The sequence below is a fragment of the Brachyistius frenatus genome, unplaced genomic scaffold (genome assembly GCF_029030835.1).
Source record: "Brachyistius frenatus isolate BFR_SWC_R1_liver_20210118 unplaced genomic scaffold, ASM2903083v1 Contig_37, whole genome shotgun sequence".
Classification (NCBI taxonomy): Eukaryota; Metazoa; Chordata; class Actinopteri; family Embiotocidae; genus Brachyistius; species Brachyistius frenatus.
In genome coordinates this window covers 2,518,288-2,540,384 of record NW_027210636.1, presented here as the reverse complement: position 1 = coordinate 2,540,384, position 22,097 = coordinate 2,518,288, and the positions used below count along the sequence as shown (strand labels likewise).

The 22,097-nt window shown below is 43.2% G+C and overlaps 2 protein-coding genes across 3 annotated transcripts in view; one reads left to right on the top strand and one right to left on the bottom strand.

The window, feature by feature from the left end:
- Nucleotides 1–22,097, bottom strand: part of LOC138622685 (zinc finger protein 703-like) — a 282,664-nt gene that overhangs the window by 198,696 nt on the left and 61,871 nt on the right. The window lies entirely within an intron of this gene.
- cds2 (CDP-diacylglycerol synthase (phosphatidate cytidylyltransferase) 2) lies at nt 6,992–21,566 on the top strand. 2 transcript variants are annotated; one of them, XM_069701652.1, is made up of 13 exons: nt 6,992–7,202; nt 11,532–11,659; nt 12,093–12,189; nt 12,618–12,715; nt 13,364–13,503; nt 14,502–14,560; nt 15,654–15,736; nt 15,921–16,008; nt 16,154–16,222; nt 16,512–16,664; nt 17,091–17,210; nt 17,349–17,452; nt 18,073–21,566. In XM_069701652.1, the coding sequence occupies exons 1-13, from the start codon at nt 7,131–7,133 to the stop codon at nt 18,209–18,211; spliced, it is 1,350 nt and encodes a 449-aa protein (XP_069557753.1). In that variant the 5' UTR covers nt 6,992–7,130; the 3' UTR covers nt 18,212–21,566. The 2 variants fall into 2 exon arrangements, with proteins under 2 accessions (XP_069557753.1, XP_069557752.1); XM_069701651.1 differs by having other exon boundaries at nt 11,517–11,659.

The following is a 22,097-nucleotide window of genomic DNA, read 5'->3' as shown; positions in this document are numbered from 1 at the left end:
AAAATAAAATATTCTTCAACGTTATAGATGCAAATTCTCTTTGAAATGACATATTATTGTATTAGAATAAAAGAAAAAGATCATTTAATGTCTTCATAGGTGTTCAGTGCTTCAAGAAGCAGTTAAAAAAAAAAAAAAAAGCCTAAACATTAATTTCGGATGATTTCAGTAAATACAGGATTAAAGTTTTGCAAACTTGCATTTAAAATAGGTACCAATAAATCATAAAACAATGTGGAATCTATTTCTATGCGCAGTGTTGTACCGATAAAGCCGACAGTGACACACGATGCTGCTGAAATATTAAATATTAAACAATGCAGGAAAAGGGTGACGCTGACATGATTAAGGTCCCAGAAACATTAAATATTAAAGCCTGTATTTATTAATGATAGAATCTCCTTCACACATTTGTTGTGCTCAAACATGAAACTGCATTGCTCAACCTCATATCCGAGGTCGACCATGAGGCCAACATGACTAAACACAATATGCATTCATTCACTTCAAAATGACTCTTCAACTGCTTTCAATTCACACATTTCGACTGATATTCACACGGCTCACTCTTCATCTGACATTTGTGTAACATTGCTTTACGTTCAAATGACACCACAACTGACTTCAGTGCATATTTCAAATGACTTCCTTTTCTTACACTTCAGCTGATTTCATCGCTTCTGCTAACTTCTCACATAAAATACAAAGTCAATCCATTTTTCCATCATGGTGTCGTTAGATTTTCTCCTTCTAATTAGTGTTCTGGTAGTTCTTCTCCAAAAACAAAAAAACAAAAAAAGTTTCCGTCATTTACTAACAATAAGGCGTCAAAGAGAGGTATGTTTGGGGCGTGTCTGGTTTAATTGATGCGCCTGGGCTGCAGTATAAGTGGGCGGGGCATATTGGTGTCCTCCCTTTGTTCTTCGTGGCTCGTCCAAATATGGTCACTTCCTCCTCCAAAACCCAAGCTGGCGAAGGACCATAATACTACATCACCACTTCCAAACAGCACTTCACAAGACAATCGGCGACATCACAGTTGGTGGACACTTTGAAGTGGCACTTTAACTCCTTTCATTGACCTCTCATTCGTGGAATATTATTTTTATTTTCTGATTTTAGGACTGCACGTCAAAGTATTCGAGCGTCGGAGAAGATGGGTCTCGGTGAAAAGAGGTTAACGAGAACTTTGTTATTAAGTCTGGCGTCAACTCATTTACTTTCATTCACGACAGAAAGTCCACCGCACTTTTAGTCACATGCCGGCCTGCATCGCAGCCTTCACGCCGTGGTCAATACCTCACAAGGTTTGAGGCTGCGTAAACTCTGCCAGGTGTTCCTCGTCACGGCGTCCCGACTGCACCCGGAGGTGAAGGATGAGGCCGGCTAAGATGGACGACCGCTGCCAGCGCCGGCCCACCGGCACAGCTGTCAACAGCAAGAACTTCATCACAGCCACGGACTGTTTGTTTCCCTGCTCACAGACTGTATTGTGCTGTGTGTGTGTGTGTGTGTGTGTGTGTGTGTGTGTGCGTGCGTGTGTGCGTGCGCGGGAGACTCGGCACAGTTGGCGAAAACATTATCAGCGCTAAAGAGGTAATCAGTAAATCTGTCAGAAAAGCCGGGCGAACGGAGCAAGGACGAATGTTTTTGGACCAAAGTATTAGATGAAAAGGAGCTTCAGGAAAAGAAAACGCAACGCGACACAGCTGGCCGTGCTCGGGACGATCGATAAGAAGTTACATTACATATTGAGACGGATCACCATCATACCGCATCTGCTCGGTCTGTGTACTGAGTTCAACTTCACATCCTTCAGCCTATCTCTTATCCTACAGTGACTCTGCATCTGCAAAGAGTTACATTCATGTTTAAAAATGACTTCAGTCACACGACTGAGTTACTTGTGTGCAACTCAGGGCGCAAATTAGCTGTGGATTTCTTTCATTTTCTTATTTTTAGCCAAATTAAATAATACTTGAGTCAGACTGTGATGCATTTTTAATTTTTTTTTTTTTTTTTTTATCACCTACTGCATTTAGTATCATGTTAAAGGGATAACTTGACATTTTGGAAAGTAATCTGACTTACTTTTTTTTTGCTGGGAGTTTGATCCATACAACTCTCATGTCTGTCTGTGTAAATATGAAAGCTGCAGTCAGCTACTGTTAGCTTAGCATTAAGACTAGAGAAAGACAGGAAACAGCTAGCTATTCTGTCTGCATAGACTGTTTATATAAATGTGGCTGTAGTCTCCGGGTCTTGAAAGTGAAGGCAATGCAGAAGTGCCTTAAAGTGCAATACCAGTGAGGGCCACCAGGGGCTGGCTCCCAAATTCTTTTTTTTTTTTTTAGATCCAATAGACTCCCATTTAAACAGCATTAGATTCTCTCATCAAATACAAAGTTATTGAATTTTTCACAAAGTCCAATGAGCCGTCATTTGTTAAATTCACTCCTTCTGATCATTGTTCCGGTGGTTCATCTTGAAATAAACCCAGAATTAATTAGATATTAGTCCTCAAAGAGAGCTCTGGCTCCCAAAAAAGGAAGCTGGCCAATTGTCTGTCACGTAACAACCTGTAAACCACAGGGAGTTGCTTTTACGCTGGTTTGGTTGCTTATGACATGCAGACATTTAAAAGTGGCTTCAATCTGAATAATAAATCTCCGCGTCATAGCAGATCTCCCAAAATGCTGAACTATTCCTTTAAATTACAAATCATTCAAATCCTGCACAAACTCGAACCCATGACTGGAAATCAATACAGTAAATGAGAAACTTAATACCCTCTGAAATTGTTGTTTTGCTGACCACTAGTGGTTCAACTTGTAACAGGTGTAAACCTCTGACAGTGTGGCTTTAATCAAAGAGGCCAGTGACACAGAATTTGTACTCTGACGCTTCTTTAAGGAGTTGTTGTGTAAATCTTCTGCCGGCTCCTCGAGTCTTCCTGTGAACTCGGTGTGATTGATTGCCCCCCCCCCCCCCACACACACACACACACACACACACACACACACACACACACACACACACTCCCTGAGTGACACAAGGTGAGTTATGACTCAGCATGGACCTCTGTGGTGGGGCGGTCAGACAGGGAGCGTGTCAGTGGGAGGGGTCGAGGGGGAGGGGGGGGGGGCAGATTTAATGAAGATGTAAGAGTCCGATCAATCCCTCAGCAGCTCAGCGGGCCCGGCGGCCGGACCGCGGGGTCGGCCTTGATTTGGCCGTGCTGCTGCTGCCATGTGCGTGCTGAGCTCCGCTGTCAGCAGATTCTGTTGTTGTGGAGATGCATACATAATTGAGCCGCTCTCCTGCTCCTCCTCATCCTCCTCCTCCTCATCCTCCTCCTCCACTGCCCTCTCGAGACCCTTCAAGATAAAGCAATATATCCTTAAGCGGCATCTAACAGCCTTTCCCTGCTCCCTGTTCCCTGTTTACAAGCTTGTAATTACATTTCCTCTTTTTTTTTTTTTTTTTTTTTAAGTGATGTAAACACAGACATACCGCAACACTCCTCCGGTGTCCTCGTGATGGCAAGTGCTGACATCTTGAGTGGACACTTGGCACGTGTGCGTGGCTTTCTGCGTTTTTCTTTCTTAACATGAGTGTTTCACAGCTTTAGTTTCTCAGAGGTAGAAGTTTGTATTCAACATGATGGAACATTTGGCCTCTTCCTGTGAGCTCATTTTCGGTGTAAAGATCTGTCTTTTTATTCATTGTTTCTCTCCGTCTTGTCCTTCCCCTTCTCTGTCTCCCTTCATCCTTCTGTCTCTCTGTCTGTCTCTGTCCCCCCCCCCTCCCGTCCCCTCCTCTCCCTCTCCCTCTCCCTGTAACTCCATTGCTATATATAGACTTCTGCATTGCAGATGTCCTAGAGCCCTGCAGTTCTGGAGGAGCTCGTTGAGGAGTCCCAGCCAAAAACATTTGGGCAGCCTTGACACACACACACACACACACACACACACGCACACACACACACACGCACACACACACACACACACACACACACACACGCACACACACACACACACACACACACACACACACACACACACACACACACACACACGCACACGCGCACGCACACACACACACACACACACACACACACACACACACACACACACACACAGACACACACGCACACACACAGAGTCCAGACAGCAGACAAGCTGTGCCCCACAGGACGGGCCGGTTACAGCGTGACGGGACTGAACACAGTAACGCTGCCCATGTGTAGTCAACGCACTGCAGTAAGGATAAAGTGCCCCCCCCCAACACAGTCAAATCCACTGCAGTCCTAATCTGTGGATGCGTAGGTATGTGAGTGGGTGGTATCATGCTAATTTCCTGAGCTATTTCCTTTTTAGTCTTGTTGTAGGGGAAAAAAAAAAAAAAAAAAGCCATGTCATGGCTCAAATTTAAAAAAAAAATCACACAAAAAAACCACCTTTGGATGTTTGAAAGCTTCAAGGACGAATGGTGAAAAATCACACGTTCAAAAAACACAATATTCATATTGTAAGTACATTTTTCTTCGTGCAAGACATGAAACATGATTGTAATTATTTATTTGGTTGTCAGTTGAGGACGTTTATCTAAATAATACAAGTATAAACACTACATTAGGTAAAGTATTACATCAAATATAACCTCACCACAAACATTTACAAACAGCAACAGATGTAATTTAGGGACAGCAAATGAAATAGAAGAGAAAGAAGGAAAAAAGAATTGAATTGTAATTTAATGAGGGCCTGCAGACATTAACATCGAGGTTCAGTGCAAATTAATGAACATTTTTTTCTTGTTTTCAAGTTGTTCAATTCCAAAAACATCAAGTATATTATCAACAAATAAAGGTTAGACATCATTGTGTCTGATGTCTTCTGCTGATGGCTGAATGTCAATTAACTTTAAGCATCAAATGGAAGAAATCAGCAGCTTTTATTTGTATTTTCTTGATTTTCAAAGGAGGAATTGGCATCAGATCTGCCAACCAAAAAGGGAATTCAAACAAGACAGAGAAATAGGACTCAATATAAAAGGAAGACAAGATAATATAAAATAACCCTTGTAAAGAGGATTTAAAGGGATTAAACTCCATTAGAAGATAGAAATAAACGATGTAGACCTCTTGAGCTGTGCTTGAGCTTCAGCTGAAGTATGTGAGCAGCTGCAGAACACAGAGAACTTTAGTTCCTCTGTTCAGTCCATAATCTGACGTTTTGATTCATTTCCGCTCTGATATTGCGAAGACCTCCTGAGCCATAATTCATTCATTCATTCATTCGTGTGGTCGCTACAAGTCATTTGGGAAAAGTGTGTGCAAAAATCAATGAGTCATGGAAATCAGTGCAGCCGAGTGGAGATTTAAATAAAACAATAAGTGGTTAAGTGACCTTTGGCCTCGTTTCAGGTTTTGTAGATCGTTGTGCAAGTGGTGCCTTCAGAGTTGCGCAGCATCAACCTGATGATCCTAATGTTGCTTCATTGGCTTCGTTAATGTCATTCATCACCGGCTGAAGAGAAAGTGAACACCTACAGTATAATGTCAGGTCTTATTGAGCTGTTGTATTTGGGCTGCGACGCTCGCCCGCCTCTCATTTCTGCTGCAACAATGCTGTAAGCCATTAAATATTTATAACTGTCGGCTGCTGTCAGGCCACAGAGCTGACACACACACACACACGGACACACACACACGGACACACACTTACAGTGAGCGTTTGCTGCCACTTGGTGTTAAAGGTGCAAATTACAGATAACACTGGTTAACAAGGATTTTGTCCCAATTTAAAAAAAAAAAAAAAAAAAAAAAAAAAGGTTTCCTGTGTATTGATGTATGCTGAATGTAAATATGTTTTTCCAGTTTTTAATTTTTTTAATTTTTTAATAGGCTGTCGTCTTTTTTTGTTTCAGTATCTTCAGATGCGCATCAGCAGTACCGAGGAAAGCGAAGCCACTTTACGTTGACAAACTGAAATCGAGCCCAAAATATAGACAAAAATCACACACTTGTACATTTTGAAGGTAAGTTTTAAGCATAACAACAGTTTCAATTTTGAATAAATGACACTTTAAAAATGGGGGAATCAAACCCCCAAACCTTTTACTGAGAGGCAGCAGTGCTAACCACTGTGCCACTAATCTTCCCAGGAGTTAAACAGCATTGTGACAAATCTTTGGCTCACCTATAACTCCACCGTCCACAAATATTCATTCAAATGCAACCAAAATTGCAGCAGACATTCTTTGGATAGTAGATATACATGTTTTCAAGGAGGTCTGCAGTGTTATTAAATATCTTCCTGTAATGTGTAGTGTATGCAAAACTTTTTTAATTTCTCCAAACATTTCAACTTCACAAAAAGTTGAATCGCCATCAACAGGCCGAGGTGGAATTTGAACCATTAATAGCAACCTTGGTGAATCTAGTCGCCATTTTTTTGGCGATTCACACCTGTTGTACTTTAACGAACTCCTCCTACAGATTTTGTCGGACCGACTTGAAATTTAGTCTGTGCACCTTGAACATGTTTGGAATTAAAAGTTATGAAAATAATTTGTTTTCGTCGATCGGTGTGCCCGTGGCGTGGCGGCCAAAAAGTGACCCAAAAAGTCATGTTCAAAAAATGACCGGCATTTTCAAAGTCAAAATAGATTTTTTATTTTTTTTAAATTTTTTTATTGAGTCATGATAAAGGGGGATTGAACCCTAAACCTTCTGGCTAAGCCACCAACCTTCCCAGGAGTTAAACAGCATTGTGACATTGATAATATAACTCCACCATCCACAAACATTCATTCAAATGCGACCAAAATTGCCGCAGACATTCTTTGGATAGCAGATAAACACGTTTTCGAGGAGGCCTGCAGTGTTATTAAATATCTTCCTGTAACGCAAAACTTTTTCAAATCTGGTGACACAACGTAAACAAATGCTTTATTTTGAAAACCGGAAGTTCTCTGTATCGTTCACAACGGCTGTTTGGTGTGTTTTTTTTACCGACTGTGTTCTTCGATGGAAAAAAAGTGTTCCTGGTGAAATCGAGCAGAAGGTTCTGACAATCCTTCCCCCCTCCCGTCCCGACCTCCCACTGAGGCTGCGACCCGCTAAGATGACAGAGCTGAGGCACCGCGGAGCCCGAGACACCGACCCGACGTTGGAGCAGCAGCCGTCGGAGGACAAGGTAGCGCTAAGCCGCGGCGGTGCTAACGCCAGCTAGCCACATAGCTATGTCCTTTTATTTTTTTATTTTTTTTTTGCTACTTCGGAAGAAAAAAAAAAAAAAAAAAGTCCCGTCAGACTCGGTTTAAATCCGATAGTTTGACGTTTTGTTTTGTTGGGTGCCAGTCACGTAGTTTAATAATAAGCCAAAAACACGCCGTACGAATCGTCCGCCAAAATACTCGGATTTTAGACGTGATTGGCTGCCGACACTTCACGGTGCTCCCTGCTGTGCGCGCTTCCAAAGCAAATGCCAAAAGTTGACATTTTATCAAAATTGAGCTTTGCTTTGTTTATGCGGCGTATGCCGACTTATTGAACAGCTGTTTATGTATAGCTATAACCCTTTTAACTGTGTTAGTTTGCTTAATTTATTACCTGCTCGGCAACGTAACGGTAAATTGCGATATATTGAACTGGTGTTTGGTGGTAGAGGTTGACTGCGTCCCGGGGAATAGTCGGAGCCCGGGGAAGGGGGCGGGGCGGGTGGGCGTGGTCAACGGTGTGATTGACGTGCGAGTCGACGGTACGTAGGACGAGATGATTACTGAACATGCTGAACCATCACACACACACCACAGAGGGCAGGGAATCCCTTTTAATGGTGCTGCGGCTGGTTCGAGGGGTTTGATTTGATTTACAATTTTAAAAGCAACAGGAAACTTTTATCTCAATACATTTTTCAAACAGCCACAGTGTGAAATCAAGGAAATGTTAAAACAACACAGCTGCTTCATGCAAATGCATGAAGAGCAAAAGGGGGGGGGACTGCAGTGAAGCTAAAAATGCAGGAAATGATTTATTGTTTTCTTCTAGCTGTCATGTTTTTAGAACAACTTACTTCACAACCATTTGTGGTGCTGATGTGGTTGTCAGCTTACGCAATCATTGAATTGCTGTTGACATTCAGGGCGGGCTATTGTTAATATTCTGATACTGACACATCTCATCATGTTTGCCTGTCAATATTTAAACCAAAGAAGCCGTTTTTGTTGACCTTCACTATAATTTCTGTGTTTTTAACGCTTAATATCCCCAATACAGAATTCACAATACAGTGTTTTTTTTCAGTTGACTCTTTTATTTATTAATTTTTTTGACAGTAGTTGGCCAAATAAAGCTCAAGATGCAGACACTTCCACGTTACATTGCCTCGACTGTATAACTGACGTACACAAATTAATAGCCGTGTCAAGCAGCATCCAGCCTGTTGCATCCTGTTGCTGAGAAGAATCCACCCGCTGAAGATACATGAGGAGAAGCGGGATTTATTTGGATTAAAGCTGGTCGTGGATGTAGTGGATCCCTTTTCTTGTGAAATAGTGATCACACTGAGAAAGAGGTGGATGGAAAAGTTGGACGGATGTGGCCTTTTTTTTTTTTTAAGCAAAATCCCCTTATAAAGCAGGTTTAAAAACGATGACCTTGGGTTATTAAATGGAATTAGTTGTCGAATTTTTTTTAATGAGTCACTCGTTATGCCTCAAAATGTAGCTGCAGTGCCACGGTGCAGCATCCGACTGTGTATATTTCTATTTAAGGACATGTAGTCATCTTTCAGGGGATGTCGGTACACTCATTCATCTGGAGCATCTGAACACACGTGTGGCTTTTACGAAACAAGAACAGTCGCTCCGGAACATTTGTGTTCGACGAACACGACCGAGCCGAAATCCTCCATCACAAGCCTCCCAGTTTGGCTTCGGTTTTATTTCTGCAGGGATCACGTCCCGCTGGGTCTTAAGATCGCTGGTTAAAAACAAATAAAATTGTCTTTCACGGCTCAGAGACGCATCTTTTTCTCATCTACCGGGCCATAAAAAAATAAAACAAAACAGAGACTCCGATGCCGCAAGAACACATGAAAGGGGAGGAGCGCTGATGTGAAAGGAGCGCCTATTTTTAACTCGAGCATCCTGAATGACGGATATTGTCTCCATAGAAACCAGCAGATGGAGAATGTGTGTGTGTGTGTGTGTGCGCGCTCGTGTGTTCAGCTAGTGGTTTTCTCGAGAGGGTTTTTATATATTTGAAGGAAAGTAGATGCTTTTTTTTTTTCTTCTTCTTCTTTTAGGTTAGAAAATACATCATTTTAGTTTTTATTAGCCGAGCCGATCAATAGAAACGGTGAATGTTGCAGCTGTTAAAATGTGATCGTCACCATCAAATCTCTAAAAAGTCTGCTGCATCGGTGCGGCAGGGTATCTCCGATTTTTGTTATGACTCTTTCTAGATTGAGTGAGGTCATTTTCACATTATAACATATGTGTAATATATCAACATTTTTTTTTTTTTTTCATATAGATATACTGTTTTTTAGCGATATGATACGACATAAGAAGTTTTGTGTTAAAACTATAATTTGGTGTTTTTGCTCATGTGATTTTGATCTGGAAAATAGATTGTTCGAACATGTAAAGGGGCTTTTTAAAGCAAACATTGTCTTTTTGTTATACCTAGAGGTTTATTGTGAAACTAATCCACAGTTACATTTTGATAGGCCTTACACAAGTATGAAGTGCCCTGATCTGAGGGTGAAGACTGTAAATGTACATGTATGGGAAGGAGCACAAAATACCCCCCCAAAAAAGTAAAGGGACAACACATTAAATTCCATGCTTTCAAAGGGAAAAGCAACAAAGGTATGAATGTAAAAAAAAAAAAAATCCAGCTGCAGTAGTGTAGTACGTTGTAGTCAGCGGTTAAAACGTGACACCGAGTCACGAAACAGCCAGCCGACCATCTGCCGGGTGAAAGTGAGGTGACGACCGCAAGCCTAATTTGGTCATCGGCAGCAGAGAGGTCAGCGGGGAGTCGTCTGGAGGTGTGTGTGTGTGTGTGTGTGTGTGTGTGTGTGACTGTGCGCGAGGTGGAAAGGACAAAGTGACCTGAAGAAAACCTCCTCCTTTCTTTTTTTTATTTATTTTTTTTACAAAAGGCGCTGTAACTGTAACCGACATCCTGTCCTGCTCGTTGTCGTTGCCATGGAGAAGCAGAGATCATCCGAGTGTTGTCAGCAGGCAGCAGATGGTTCTGAGAAATCAACAATATGGATGGAGATGATTTGGCGCAGCGTTTAGCCTCCCACACACACAAACAGTCTCGCTCCTGGTTGATTCATTTCAACATCGTCCATCTCCCATGCGACGAAGCCGATCAATATTAATATCAGTATTTCTCCTTGAGTTCTTATCAATTACAGAACGCAAGAATATACATGTGTTTTCAATGAGGCGGCACATGGGGCTCGTAGGGCCGTGCACGTGCATTCATGGCCCACAGATGTTTTCAATTTAGCTGATTATGGTGGGGGGCGGGGAAGGGGGGGGGGGGGGTTGTATTCACCAGAGGCCTCAAAATTATTATTGCAGTTGTTTCCACGTTCCTTTACATTTGTTTTACGTGAAGCGCTGCCTGTAATTTTTGTGCTGCGAGTCACTTTGATCTGCGTTTCTGGTATGAAAGGTGCTATACAAATAGAGTTTATTATTATTATTATTACAATATTATTACGATAGTGAACATAAAGCAAAATGCTGAGCACTGCGACAACATGTTTTTACCTCTTTTTTTTTTTTTTTTTTTTAACTGCAACATGTTGCATGTATATTTTGCATGTATAAAATATCAACACTTGGCATTTACTAGTTTGATAGTCTGAGTTGATGGTTTCAGCCTGACTGTTGGACCTCGAACAGACAGAAGTACTTTGATAAAATGCTTAAAGCGTCAATTCAACGTCTGCAGCCGTGAGTTTCTGCTCAGAGAGTCAGACGACAGTTTGTTCAGAACGGAATAAAACAATTAAAATAATCTATTTCGAGGATATTTCTCAGCCGCCAGCATCTGATGTCTTTTTTTTTGTTTTTTTTTCTGTGAGAAGCTGTTTCTACATTTAAAGTGTCGGAGGATATGGTTGCAGGATGGCTCGTGTTGTTTGAGCTTTAAAAAAAAAAACTGACAGATACCATATCATGTGATTTAGTTTCAAGGCCAGCTGTGATGTAAACAGTGTTTACTTAGAGTTTGTTTACACTGCGACATACTTTAAACACTTTTTTTTTTTAATTTTTAGCTGCTGTGGCTCTGTGCTGCTGGAAATACGTAAACACGGTCCCGTGTCATATTGTTTGGTAGCTCCGAACAAAAACTTAAAAAAAAAAAAAACCTGCTTCGTTCAACCTGCGGTGAAATAGTCCCGACGCGCCCTTGTCCTGAACAGACGTCATCTCTGCTGGATGTCGGCGCCTCACCCTCTTGTTTGTCTCCTCGTCAGGGATCGGACAGCGAGCTGAAGGTGGAAAAAGATGGCGCGTCAGACAGCGAGTCCAAGGTGGACTCGGGGGTCTCGGAGGTGCCGGTCCCTCCTGACGACACCCCCGAGGTCCTAAACAAAGCCTTGTCTGGACTCTCCTCGAGGTAAAAACAACACCTGAAACATGCCGCTGCCTTTCGTGCGATTCTTCTGATCTTGGACACTGAACACGCTCGATGTTATTTACACACGTTTGACGGCCTTTTATTTCAGGAAGCGGTCTGTGTTGTGTATTCTGAGGTTTGTTCACGTCAGGGGTCGCTGAAGGTTTCAACGATGTTCAGCGCTTCCCAGACCTAAAGTGTTGCTCGGACGGGCCGCCGGTGTTTATCGACGGCCTTCCAAGTATATTCGCCGATCCGTTTAAGCATTTCTTTTTTTATTCGTTTAATTTGTTTTTAACTTGTCCGAGAAAAACGACGCTACCAGCGCGACCGCCTTTGTTCTTATTTTTGTCTTCTCTTTTATTAATCCAAATGTTAATTTTCTGTTTGTCACCTTTGAGCTGACATCGGTGTGTTTGCGTGTCGTCCTCAGATGGAAGAACTGGTGGGTACGAGGCCTCTTCACCCTCGCCATGATCTCCTTCTTCTTCTTGATCATCTACCTGGGCCCCATGGTGCTTATGACGATCGTGAGTACGGACGGCGCCCGACGGGGCGAAAACCTCTCGCAGCGAAAAATGTCAAATCAATAACGGCATTAGTGGTTTGGAGCCAAGTGCTCGTCTCGCATGTTTATTTTCTCATTTTCTGTTCGGGTTCGTAATTGCTCGTAAAATTAAAAAAAAAACGCCTTTCAGCCAAACTTTAAGGCGCAAATGAAAAAAACAAATCTTGTGGATTAACGGCGGATCCCGGCTCTCTAATAACATGCGGGATCGCTGCTGCTGTCATCTGGGAGTTCTCTTGGAAATAGGCCTGTCAGCCATTTTGTGTCAGTAGGACAAACAAACACACACACACACACACACACACACACACACACACACACACACACACACACACACACACACACACACACTGTGATGTAATACTGGTGACACACTGTTCCTCCGTGCAGGTCCTCATTGTTCAGATCAAGTGCTTCCATGAAATCATCACCATCGGCTACAGCGTGTATCACTCCTACCACCTGCCCTGGTTCAGGACGCTAAGCTGGTAAAGGAACACACACACACACACACACACACACACACACACACACACACACACACACACACACACACACACACACACACACACACACACACACACACACAAGAGCAATCACACGTTTTCACACAGGCAAGCAAAAAAAAAAAAATACCCACGTTTGCTTTTTTTGTTTGTTCTTATCGTGTTGTCTTTTATTGTCCTGCAGACGCCCCGAGGTTTGTTTTCTGGCCCGGTTGTAAAACTTGAGTATCTTCTAGATTTTTAAGCCAATTAGGAAATAATGGCAAAAAAAACAACAACAACCTGAATCATCAGTGCTGTTTGATTTCTAGCTGTAGTGCTGTACAGTGTAGTGTCATAGATAGCAGAGCTCTGATATTCACTATGCCACGAGCGCTGAAAAAAAAACCTTAAAACAAAATGAGAACTGTGACTTTTTTTTTTGAAGCCGTCTGGTGTTTCTCCCGGAAGGAAGGTGAGTCGAGGTGAGCGAACTTTATTCCCACGGCAGACCAGATGGATCTCAAGCCTCGGGAGTTTTTTTTTGTTTTGTTTTTCTTCTTCTCTCTGCTGGCATATTGAATTCAGAGTCTTGATTAGTTGCCGTGACAACGCCGTGAGATGTGTACATTCGCTGCGTACCCTCCGCAGGTACTTCCTGCTGTGCGTGAACTACTTCTTCTACGGCGAGACGGTGACGGATTACTTCTTCACGCTGGTGCAGAGGGAGGAGCCGCTCCGCATCCTCAGCAAATACCACCGCTTCATCTCCTTCGCCCTCTACCTCACAGGTACAAACACCGACAGTCAAACACTGGAACACACACGCACACGCAAAAAAAAAAGAAATGCCCAAAAGATCCATTCTCGTGTTTGCGAGCGAATAAAACTGCAGGAAAAGTGACGGTTTTCAAAGTTTTCGTTTTCGTTGTGCCAGTCGGCCACAAAAACCTTTTATTTGTTCAGCAGTTTCTTATGTCACATTTTGTTCTTTTGTGAATAAGATGTATTCAGATGAGCTTAAAGCAAACCGGCAAAAGAGAGACTAAACTAAACGGATCTGATTAGAAGAGATTGCATTCCAGTGATTTGATTATTCAGGCTCCCAGTTGGGAAATTATAAATAATGTCCAATCAGCAATAATTTAGTTTTTGAGTCTCCAGTCGTCTCACCACATTAGTTTACTTCACATTTAGTTGTTTCAGTGCCCATCTGAACCGAAGAAGTCCCACTTCCTGCGCTGCAGCTTGTCAGTTAGTGATACAGAAGCGCCGCAGCCTCTGGCTGATGCCAAACAGGATGTGGGGAGGAAGGAAGCGCCCCGACTGTTTGTTTGTGGTTTTTTGCCTCCTGCCTACTTGATTCAAGGTGAAAGCTAAACTTTCTCATGCGTCTTCGACTCTTAATGGAGTCACGCCTTCAGAAAATGTTCCGGTTCTCGGTATCCTGTCACGCCGTAGACAGTGCATCTAAAGTATGATCGTCTCTTTGAAGCGCTCCGGCGTGTCCAGTTTGCTTCTTTTTTAATTTTTTTGTTTTTGGACCCATTTAAAGCACCTTCTGTCTGAGATTATCTCCGCTCCCCCCCCCCCCCCCCGACATCCCCTCCTCACCTCGCTCGTGTGATGAACGGCTCCGGCGGCCCTCGGACCGACCTCGCCCGGCACATTCAACTGGGCTTTTGTTCGAAATAGGTCAATCTAAATTTAGTTGGTCCAAAGATGACCCGGATTGTCCATTAATTCACCTTCTCCGTGTTTGACGCGCTCATTTGTTCTGCCGTTGCAGGTTTCTGCATGTTTGTGCTGAGTTTGGTGAAAAAACACTACCGCCTCCAGTTCTACATGGTGAGTCGCTCCTCCTCCGCCCTCCTGGCCTCCTGGCCTCCTGCCTCGGGGGCTACTGGGTTATTGATGAGGCTAGCAAAATAAAAGAATCACAGCCCCTCCCTCCCCCCCAAGTAAACGGAGAAGTGGGCCAGAGTTTGCTCTGATAGTGTGGTACACAGTCACGCCAGATATGTTTAGTTGGGAAATCAATCCCGCAACATCACGTCAGTTCTGTTGGATAAAGACACAACAACGCGGAAATTTTTTTTCCTCCTTCGGCGTTTGGAAGATAAACTTTTGCTCCCGTGTCAGACAGATTTATTTCAACATTTATGTTCCAATCACGCTGGATATAACCAAACCGCTTTCTGGTGCTGCTTTAGCTGCTTCTTCCTCCAGCTTTCGTCCTGCAAAACCCATCAAGCGTCAGTAAATGCTGTTACTGTATTCCCAGTCGCTCGAGACAGCCACGGTCAGAGGTGGCTACCGATCTTTGATAGAACCGATCCAATTGCTTCGTGACCGTCTACTGGTGAAAGCCGCTTTGTCATTTTGCTACCAAACGCGAGTGCGTGCTCACGTTTTTGTTTTTTTTCTACGTTCGTGCAGCGTGAAATCCCATCAGCCTCGCTGAGTCACAGCAGTCATTGTACGCGGCCTCCACGTGGGCAAATTACATAGAAAACAAACTAGATCGCCCAGTTTTCTCTTAGAAAAGCAAATCTTACAGTTGAGCGCCTCATTTCGCTCTTCTCAAACTCATTTTTGGCCTCAAACCTGCCTGAGCTTCACTGCAGTAATCGGAGGCTGATCGCAAGCCAGAGTCAACTGGTAGCTTGTGAGGCGTTTAGGGAACATCGGTAAATTGCATCTACAGAAAACAACCAGGGTTACGCTCCCCCCCCCCCTAAACTGCATGAACACTAAGTAATCGTACTGTAATGTGAAATGTCATTTTATTGAGATGAATATTAGAGGAATTAGTATTGGTATTGAAAGGATATCCAGCTTTAGAGATGAACCTGTGGATGGTCGTGAACGGTGTGTTTGCATGGAAACCCAATCGTACTGCAAACATGAGCGGCTGATCGTGTCGTCTTGGTCTCCGCAGTTCGGTTGGACTCACGTGACTCTGCTGATCGTGGTGACTCAGTCTCACCTCATCATTCACAACCTGTTCGAGGGGATGATCTGGTAAATAACGAGTCCTTTTTACACCGCACAGTTGAACTTAAAAGTCAGAAACAGGGCGTCTTCTCTCCTTTTTTTTTTTTTAACTCCAAATTGAATTATTTTGAAATTAGATTATCTTGATTTTCTCATTTGGATCCATTAGTGGGACTCCATCGTGATGTGAACTCCTCTCTGTCCGAAACAGGTTCATCGTGCCCATTTCCACCGTGATCTGTAACGACATCATGGCCTACATGTTCGGTTTCTTCTTCGGCCGAACGCCGCTCATCAAGGTCGGTCGTCACGTGTTTCAGCTGCTTTTTTCTTTTCTTTCTAACAAATTTCTGCTGAATTATTCTCTAAAACCCGAAGAGGATTTCTCAGGTGAATATTCGTGATACCGACGTCGTGTTAATCCCCTGATTTTGGCGGTTGCAGCTGTCACCTAAGAAGACATGGGAGGGATTCATCGGTGGATTCTTCGCCACCGTCGTGTTCGGCATCATGGTAAGATGAGCTTCTTCTCTTTCCACCTCTCACCTGCACATTTTACTGATTCTTTTTTTTTATTTTATTTTTTTTTTTACTTTTTTTTATTAACAAGTTGACATTCAATTTCCTGACGTGTCAGCAAAGAAAAGCTGTAGCATGCTGGCCGATCACAGCTGCACACGTCTTCAAATACGTCCCAACAAAAAAAAGCAAAGAACATCCTGCGACTCGGAGTTCAAATATCTATTTCTCCCGGTGTGAATAAAGGTTAATTGAATAACCTCCTCCTCCTCCTCCTCCTCAGTTCTCCTACGTCATGGCCGGCTACCGCTACTTCGTGTGTCCGGTGGAGTTCAACAACGACTCCAACAGCTTCCAGGTGGACTGCGAGCCGTCGGATCTTTTTCAGCTGCAGGACTACGTCCTGCCCGGCGTCCTGGAGTCCGTCACCGGATGGGTACGACTCGGCCGCCGTCTTCCCCTTTTTCTTATTTTTATCTTCTTTTTTTTTCCATTCACTTCCTCTCACTATAAATAAAGGAAGCAAAAACAATGTGTGGCAGCGGTCGAGGTCCTTCCTGCCGGGATGTTCACAGTGTGGAGGATCTGTGTTGAACTTTGATGAAGGAAAATGACAAGCCTGTTATGTTGCCGATAGCAACGCAGCATATGAACCTGTAGGCCCACTCGCTGGAAACGAATGTCACCCATCTTTTCTTCACAGATTTTTTTTTTAATTTACCTCAGAAACCAAGTTGGTACTTTCAGTTATTTTTTATTTTATTTTTTTAACATGTTTATAAAAACGGTTGAATTTTGCTGCAGGTCCGTGCTGTGCTGAGTTTGCTTGTGTCGGCGTAACGCTTCCTCCTCGTCCCCACAGACCACCGTGCGTCTGTATCCGTTCCAGATCCACAGCATCGCTCTCTCCACCTTCGCCTCCATCGTGGGACCCTTCGGCGGCTTCTTCGCCAGCGGCTTCAAGAGAGCGTTCAAGATCAAGGTAGGGGCGTGGCCGTGAACGTATTTACGTCGCGTCCTTGCCGCTGACCTGCTTGGAAAAAGGCAACTTTTAGATGAGTGTGTGTTGTTTTTGGGGTTGTATCGTGTGTTTTATGACCCTTTTAATGCTTTAATGCAGGATTTTGCCAACACCATCCCGGGTCACGGCGGCATCATGGACAGATTCGACTGTCAGTACCTCATGGCCACGTTCGTTAACGTCTACATCGCCAGCTTCATCAGGTAAACACACACAACGCCTGTTTAAAGTTAAAGTATTTTAGTTTAATTTTTGTCCGATTTCTTTTCCTTGATTTAAACACAGTCAAATTTTGATGCTCTCTGCCTTCAAAACATGTTTATTAGGTCACTAAAATGTACACAGCAAGTTATTTAATTGAATAAATACCAAACGGTTGAAACGGTGTTATTTGAGATGCCTGTCGGCAAAATGTATTCATAGCTATGGCTAAAAATAAAAAAAATAAAAAAAAAAGCCCAACTGTCGCTGACCCACTGTCAGCTGCAAGCTGGTTAAACATACCGACTCCAGCTGTCTTCATGTATCCAGTAGAAAGAAAGAAAAAAAAAATCATAAAAATACATTTGATGACATCATGCCAGTTGGTGTGGCGTGCCCTCTAGTGGAATCCTCTGGTAACGCAGGCGGGCACAATTTCAGCTCGTTGTCTACGCAAACCTGATTTATTTATTTTTTTAAAGGACGTTTTTGTCTCTAACTTAAAGCTGCGATCGGAGAGTTTCATATCATTTGGAAACGTAGGATTTGTGTTTGATCATCCCTCCCTCTCTCCCTCCTCCTCCCCCTTCCTCCTCCTCCTCCCTCCTCCTCCCTCCTCCAGGGGTCCCAACCCCACCAAGGTGATCCAGCAGCTCTTGGCCCTGCGGGCCGACCAGCAGCTGCACATCTTCAACTCCCTGAAGGCTCACCTGATGGAGAAAGGCCTGCTGCCGGCGCTGGAGGAGGCCGCCGCCGCATAGGGCACCACCTCCACCGGCGGCGGGGGAGGCGGGAGGGAGGGGAGGAGGGAGGGGCGGAAGGAGGAGCAGCAGCAGCACCCACGGGGGCGCTGAGCGGCTCCGGAGATGATACGGGAGAGTCGCCGCGCTTCACGAGAACGCATCCAAACAAAAAACAACAACAACAACAACAACAACCCAATGACGGCCGCGAGCGTCATTCCACTTCATTTGTGTTACGAGAGTCGTGTTCGTGCTCGGCCGGTCTGTGAATCATGTTTCTGACGTTTTTCAGGTTGAGTTTGTGAACTTTTCACTGTACTGTTACGCGCTTCCGTTGTAGCTCAGCTTTCTATCTATTAACACTGTTGTGAAACAAAATGTCGGTCAGCTGTACATTTCTAAATGTAAACCAGGACGTCCTCTATAAACCTGTTACTGTGTGTTTATATTTTATTGTACATGTTTTTTTTTTTAATTATTATTTGAACGCACTGCTCTCGACCCTGGTAGTCCTTCACACCCCCCCACACCCCCCACACCCCCACACACACACTTTAAAATATTCTTTGTTGTTGATGGTTTCTATTTATAAATAGATGTTTTTTATATTTGCTATGTTGGATTATATCTTAATGCTGCGTCTGTTTAATTCAGGCTCCGTTCACCTTTTGTGTTTCCCGTGTTTTAATTCCAGCATTTTAATAGCGTCTCGCGCTCGGCTCCAAAATCATGAACGCGAACGTCGTCGTGCCGAAAACGCGAGGTGACAAAATACACAATCGCACTGAAGTATTAAGGTTCCCGACTCTTTGCGTTTTTGTTGTTGTTGTTGTTGTTGTTGATCGAAAGGAGCGGGGCAGCCTCCGACGGTCGGTGCGACAGACACCGGCGCTTTACGGCAAAGTCGGAGATGATCAGAGATAGAACGGTCGTGTTTTTAAGTTTTTGAATGTTTCATTTTTAATTTTTCTTTCCCGTTGAGTCTTTGCGACATCGTTGGGACCGTTAAATCCCAAATTAGGGCACAGCGATGGTTTACGCACCGCCGCTGTACGCGCTTCTCGTGACGTCGCCAACGTCTGCAGCCTCGGCAGAAACGCAAGCTGGCGTCGCCGTCGCGGCTCCGACCCGAGCGGTGGGACTGAAACGTAAACGCACGTTGTTTGCGGTGAAGCGTCTCTCCCGTCTGTCAGACTTTCTGAAAGGATTTCAGCCACCGGCTTGTTGTGATGTTTAAGGAGCACTACACTTGAGTTGTTGTTTTTTTTTTATTTAATTCAATTAAAAAAAAATGTTTTACTCGTAAACATCACTTCAACAGCACTACTCCTTATCTATTGTGGACTTTTCTGAAGTCTGGGAAAGTAACCCCGATGATGTCACAGCGACGTCATCGTGGACGGTGCTCGGGCACCACAAATCTTAGCGGAACAATTTGGTTTTGGATCAAATGAAAGACGCGATTGAGATGCATTGTGGGAAGTGTAGTATTCACTGAACACGTCACGCTCTCTCCGCCTCTACGGTCGAAATTTTGACCTTTCTTCTTTTAATCTGACTCGTGCGAGAGCCCCCCCCCCCACACCTCCCCAACTTCAGGGGGGTTCGGTCCTAAACTGCCAACACAACCTGGCTTTGCTGTTATTGTTTTGAGTTTTGTCACCATGTTTTATTGAAATATGCTTTTATTTGTCTGACTCTGCTCGAACCACCGACGCCACATGAACTGATTCATTTCAAATAAGTTGGGGGAGCAAATTTGAAGAGTTTATGCCGGCACTGCTTTGAAACGTTGTAGTGAATTAAGCTCGGTATTTAAAATGTCCAATGGATTTAAAAATACATTCTCGTTTATGCCGATGTGGCAAAAATAAACCTGCGAGTTTCTGCTGTAAGTAAAAAAACAAAACAACAACAACAAAAACTTGTCTCCAATCATCCGACCCGCTCTCTCGTGAATCAACCAATCAGCATCTGTGCACCGTCGTCGTTTTGTTTTCTGTCCAATCAGAGGAAAGAAATGAGTTTCTCCTTGTCCAGTGAAGTGCTGTAGATGTTAACCTGACGGTGTCGTCGGACTAAACAGCAATATGAACATACAGCAGGCAGTGTAGCAGGGATGTGGAGGTCAGTACTCGGCGTCTCTGTACGCCAGCAAATACAAAACAGCTTCTGATTGTGCTTTCATCCGTGTACATTACATCACTGCCCACTTATATAATATATACTTGGTATCCCCAAAATGAGCTTTTGCTTCGTTATAGCGATTGATTTTTAAGTTGATTTTTTCATGGTTGAACCACTGTAACCAACCCAGCGTGGCTTTACGTGTCCCCATATCTCAACATCACTTCAGTCATCTTTTTTCTTTTTTTTTTTTAATTGTTTTTTTTTTTATCGGTCATTCCATTGATGATTTTTGTTTTTGTCTGTCTTTTCTCTCTCTTAAAAAGTATTTATTTTATGTACTGTAAGCAGATCCAACCTTTTCAAAGTTACTATATTGTACATTTATTAAGATGTTTAGAGACCTGTTGAGTGTTCTTTAGTATTTTTTGGGGTTAGAGGAATATTTAAAAGTATTATTGCCATATAGGAGAGAGTATAGCAGAGAAAAGATTTTTTTTTTTCTCCTCTCTGTCACTTTAGTGCAGTTGGGTGTTTTTTTTTTCTTGCCTCTTTCCTGGTAGCTGTCATGTGTCAACTTCTGCGAATTGACTCAACGAAAAGTGATGTGAGGAGTCTCAGCTGTCATCTGTTGTTTTTTTTTTGTTGTTTTTTTTTTTAAGCCCTGCAGCTCTGTACTGCCATTTCTCTGCCTGGTGTTCCAGACGACCACCAGAGGGCGCTGGAGCTCAGGTCTGATCCCTTTTTGTGTGTGACTGCTGCTTGATACATTCCAGCATCCCTTAAAGTTGAGATTTACTCACAAGGATGGCCGATTATAACGGATAAACAAACCTCTTTCAGCAAATTAAAACACAAACCTCACTTCTTTTTTTTTTAAATTTAATTTAATTTTTTTTAATTTTTTTATTTCAAGGCACCCAGGATGCACATCTGTGCCATTTTTAATCAACACACTGCCACTTTGCTGTCGTGCGGGACCCTCTAATAAAGGAATGTATGGGAGTTGTGACTGTCCCACTTAACTGTGTAGGCTCCCCCCCTTTTTGTGGAAACTTTTTATTTCTTAGATTCTCTTACTGACTTCGGTACATTCTTCTTAAACTGTGCAATGGTTTGTGTTGAGTTGTCTAGAAAAAAAAAAAAAAAAAAAATCTGTACTCTTTTGATGCTGAAATGTGCTTCGCCTTGGTTGAGAGAAAATTAAAGCTATTACAAAAAAATAAAAACAATCATGTGGTCGGCAGTGTGACTAGCTTCTTCCCTCTTGGTCTTCCCCATTTTGACATTATATTCCGTTGGTGTCAGTCGGTAGAAGCCGCCTGACACCTCCAGCTTTCCCCTTAAAGGACGACTTCTGTAGCTGCTGACTGTGTTTGTCTCTCTGCAGGCTGAGATGTGAAACAACAAGCTTCACTCACTGTCGAAACCCATTTCCTCTGAAGTCGGCGGTGCTTTTTTTTTTTTTTTCTTTCTTTCTTTTCTTGCGAGACCAGTGAGCATCTGTCACTTGAAGAAGAAGAAGACTTGGAGCTTCTTCTTTTATTTATTTATTTATATATTTTTTTTTTTAAATGATTCAGCCTGCAAGCCATTAACGCAGCCAGAGACAAGTATGAACATGGAAGTAAGAGGAAACATGAGATGACACGTTGTGAAGGGCTGAAAAAAAAAATAGAGAAGAAGACAGATTAACACAGAGGAAGCAGGAAGTGCGATCTGCGATATCTCCAGTTTGTGTGTGTGTGTGTGTGTATTTGTGTGCGTGTGTATTTAT

Coding starts and splice junctions, on each gene's coding strand:
- cds2 (XM_069701651.1), top strand. CDS start 7,131: ATGACAGAGCTGAGGCACCGCGGAGCCCGAGACACCGACCCGACGTTG. Junction 12,716..13,363: donor TGGTTCAGGACGCTAAGCTG/GTAAAGGAACAC, acceptor TACCCTCCGCAG/GTACTTCCTGCTGTGCGTGA. Junction 16,665..17,090: donor TGGAGTCCGTCACCGGATGG/GTACGACTCGGC, acceptor TCGTCCCCACAG/ACCACCGTGCGTCTGTATCC.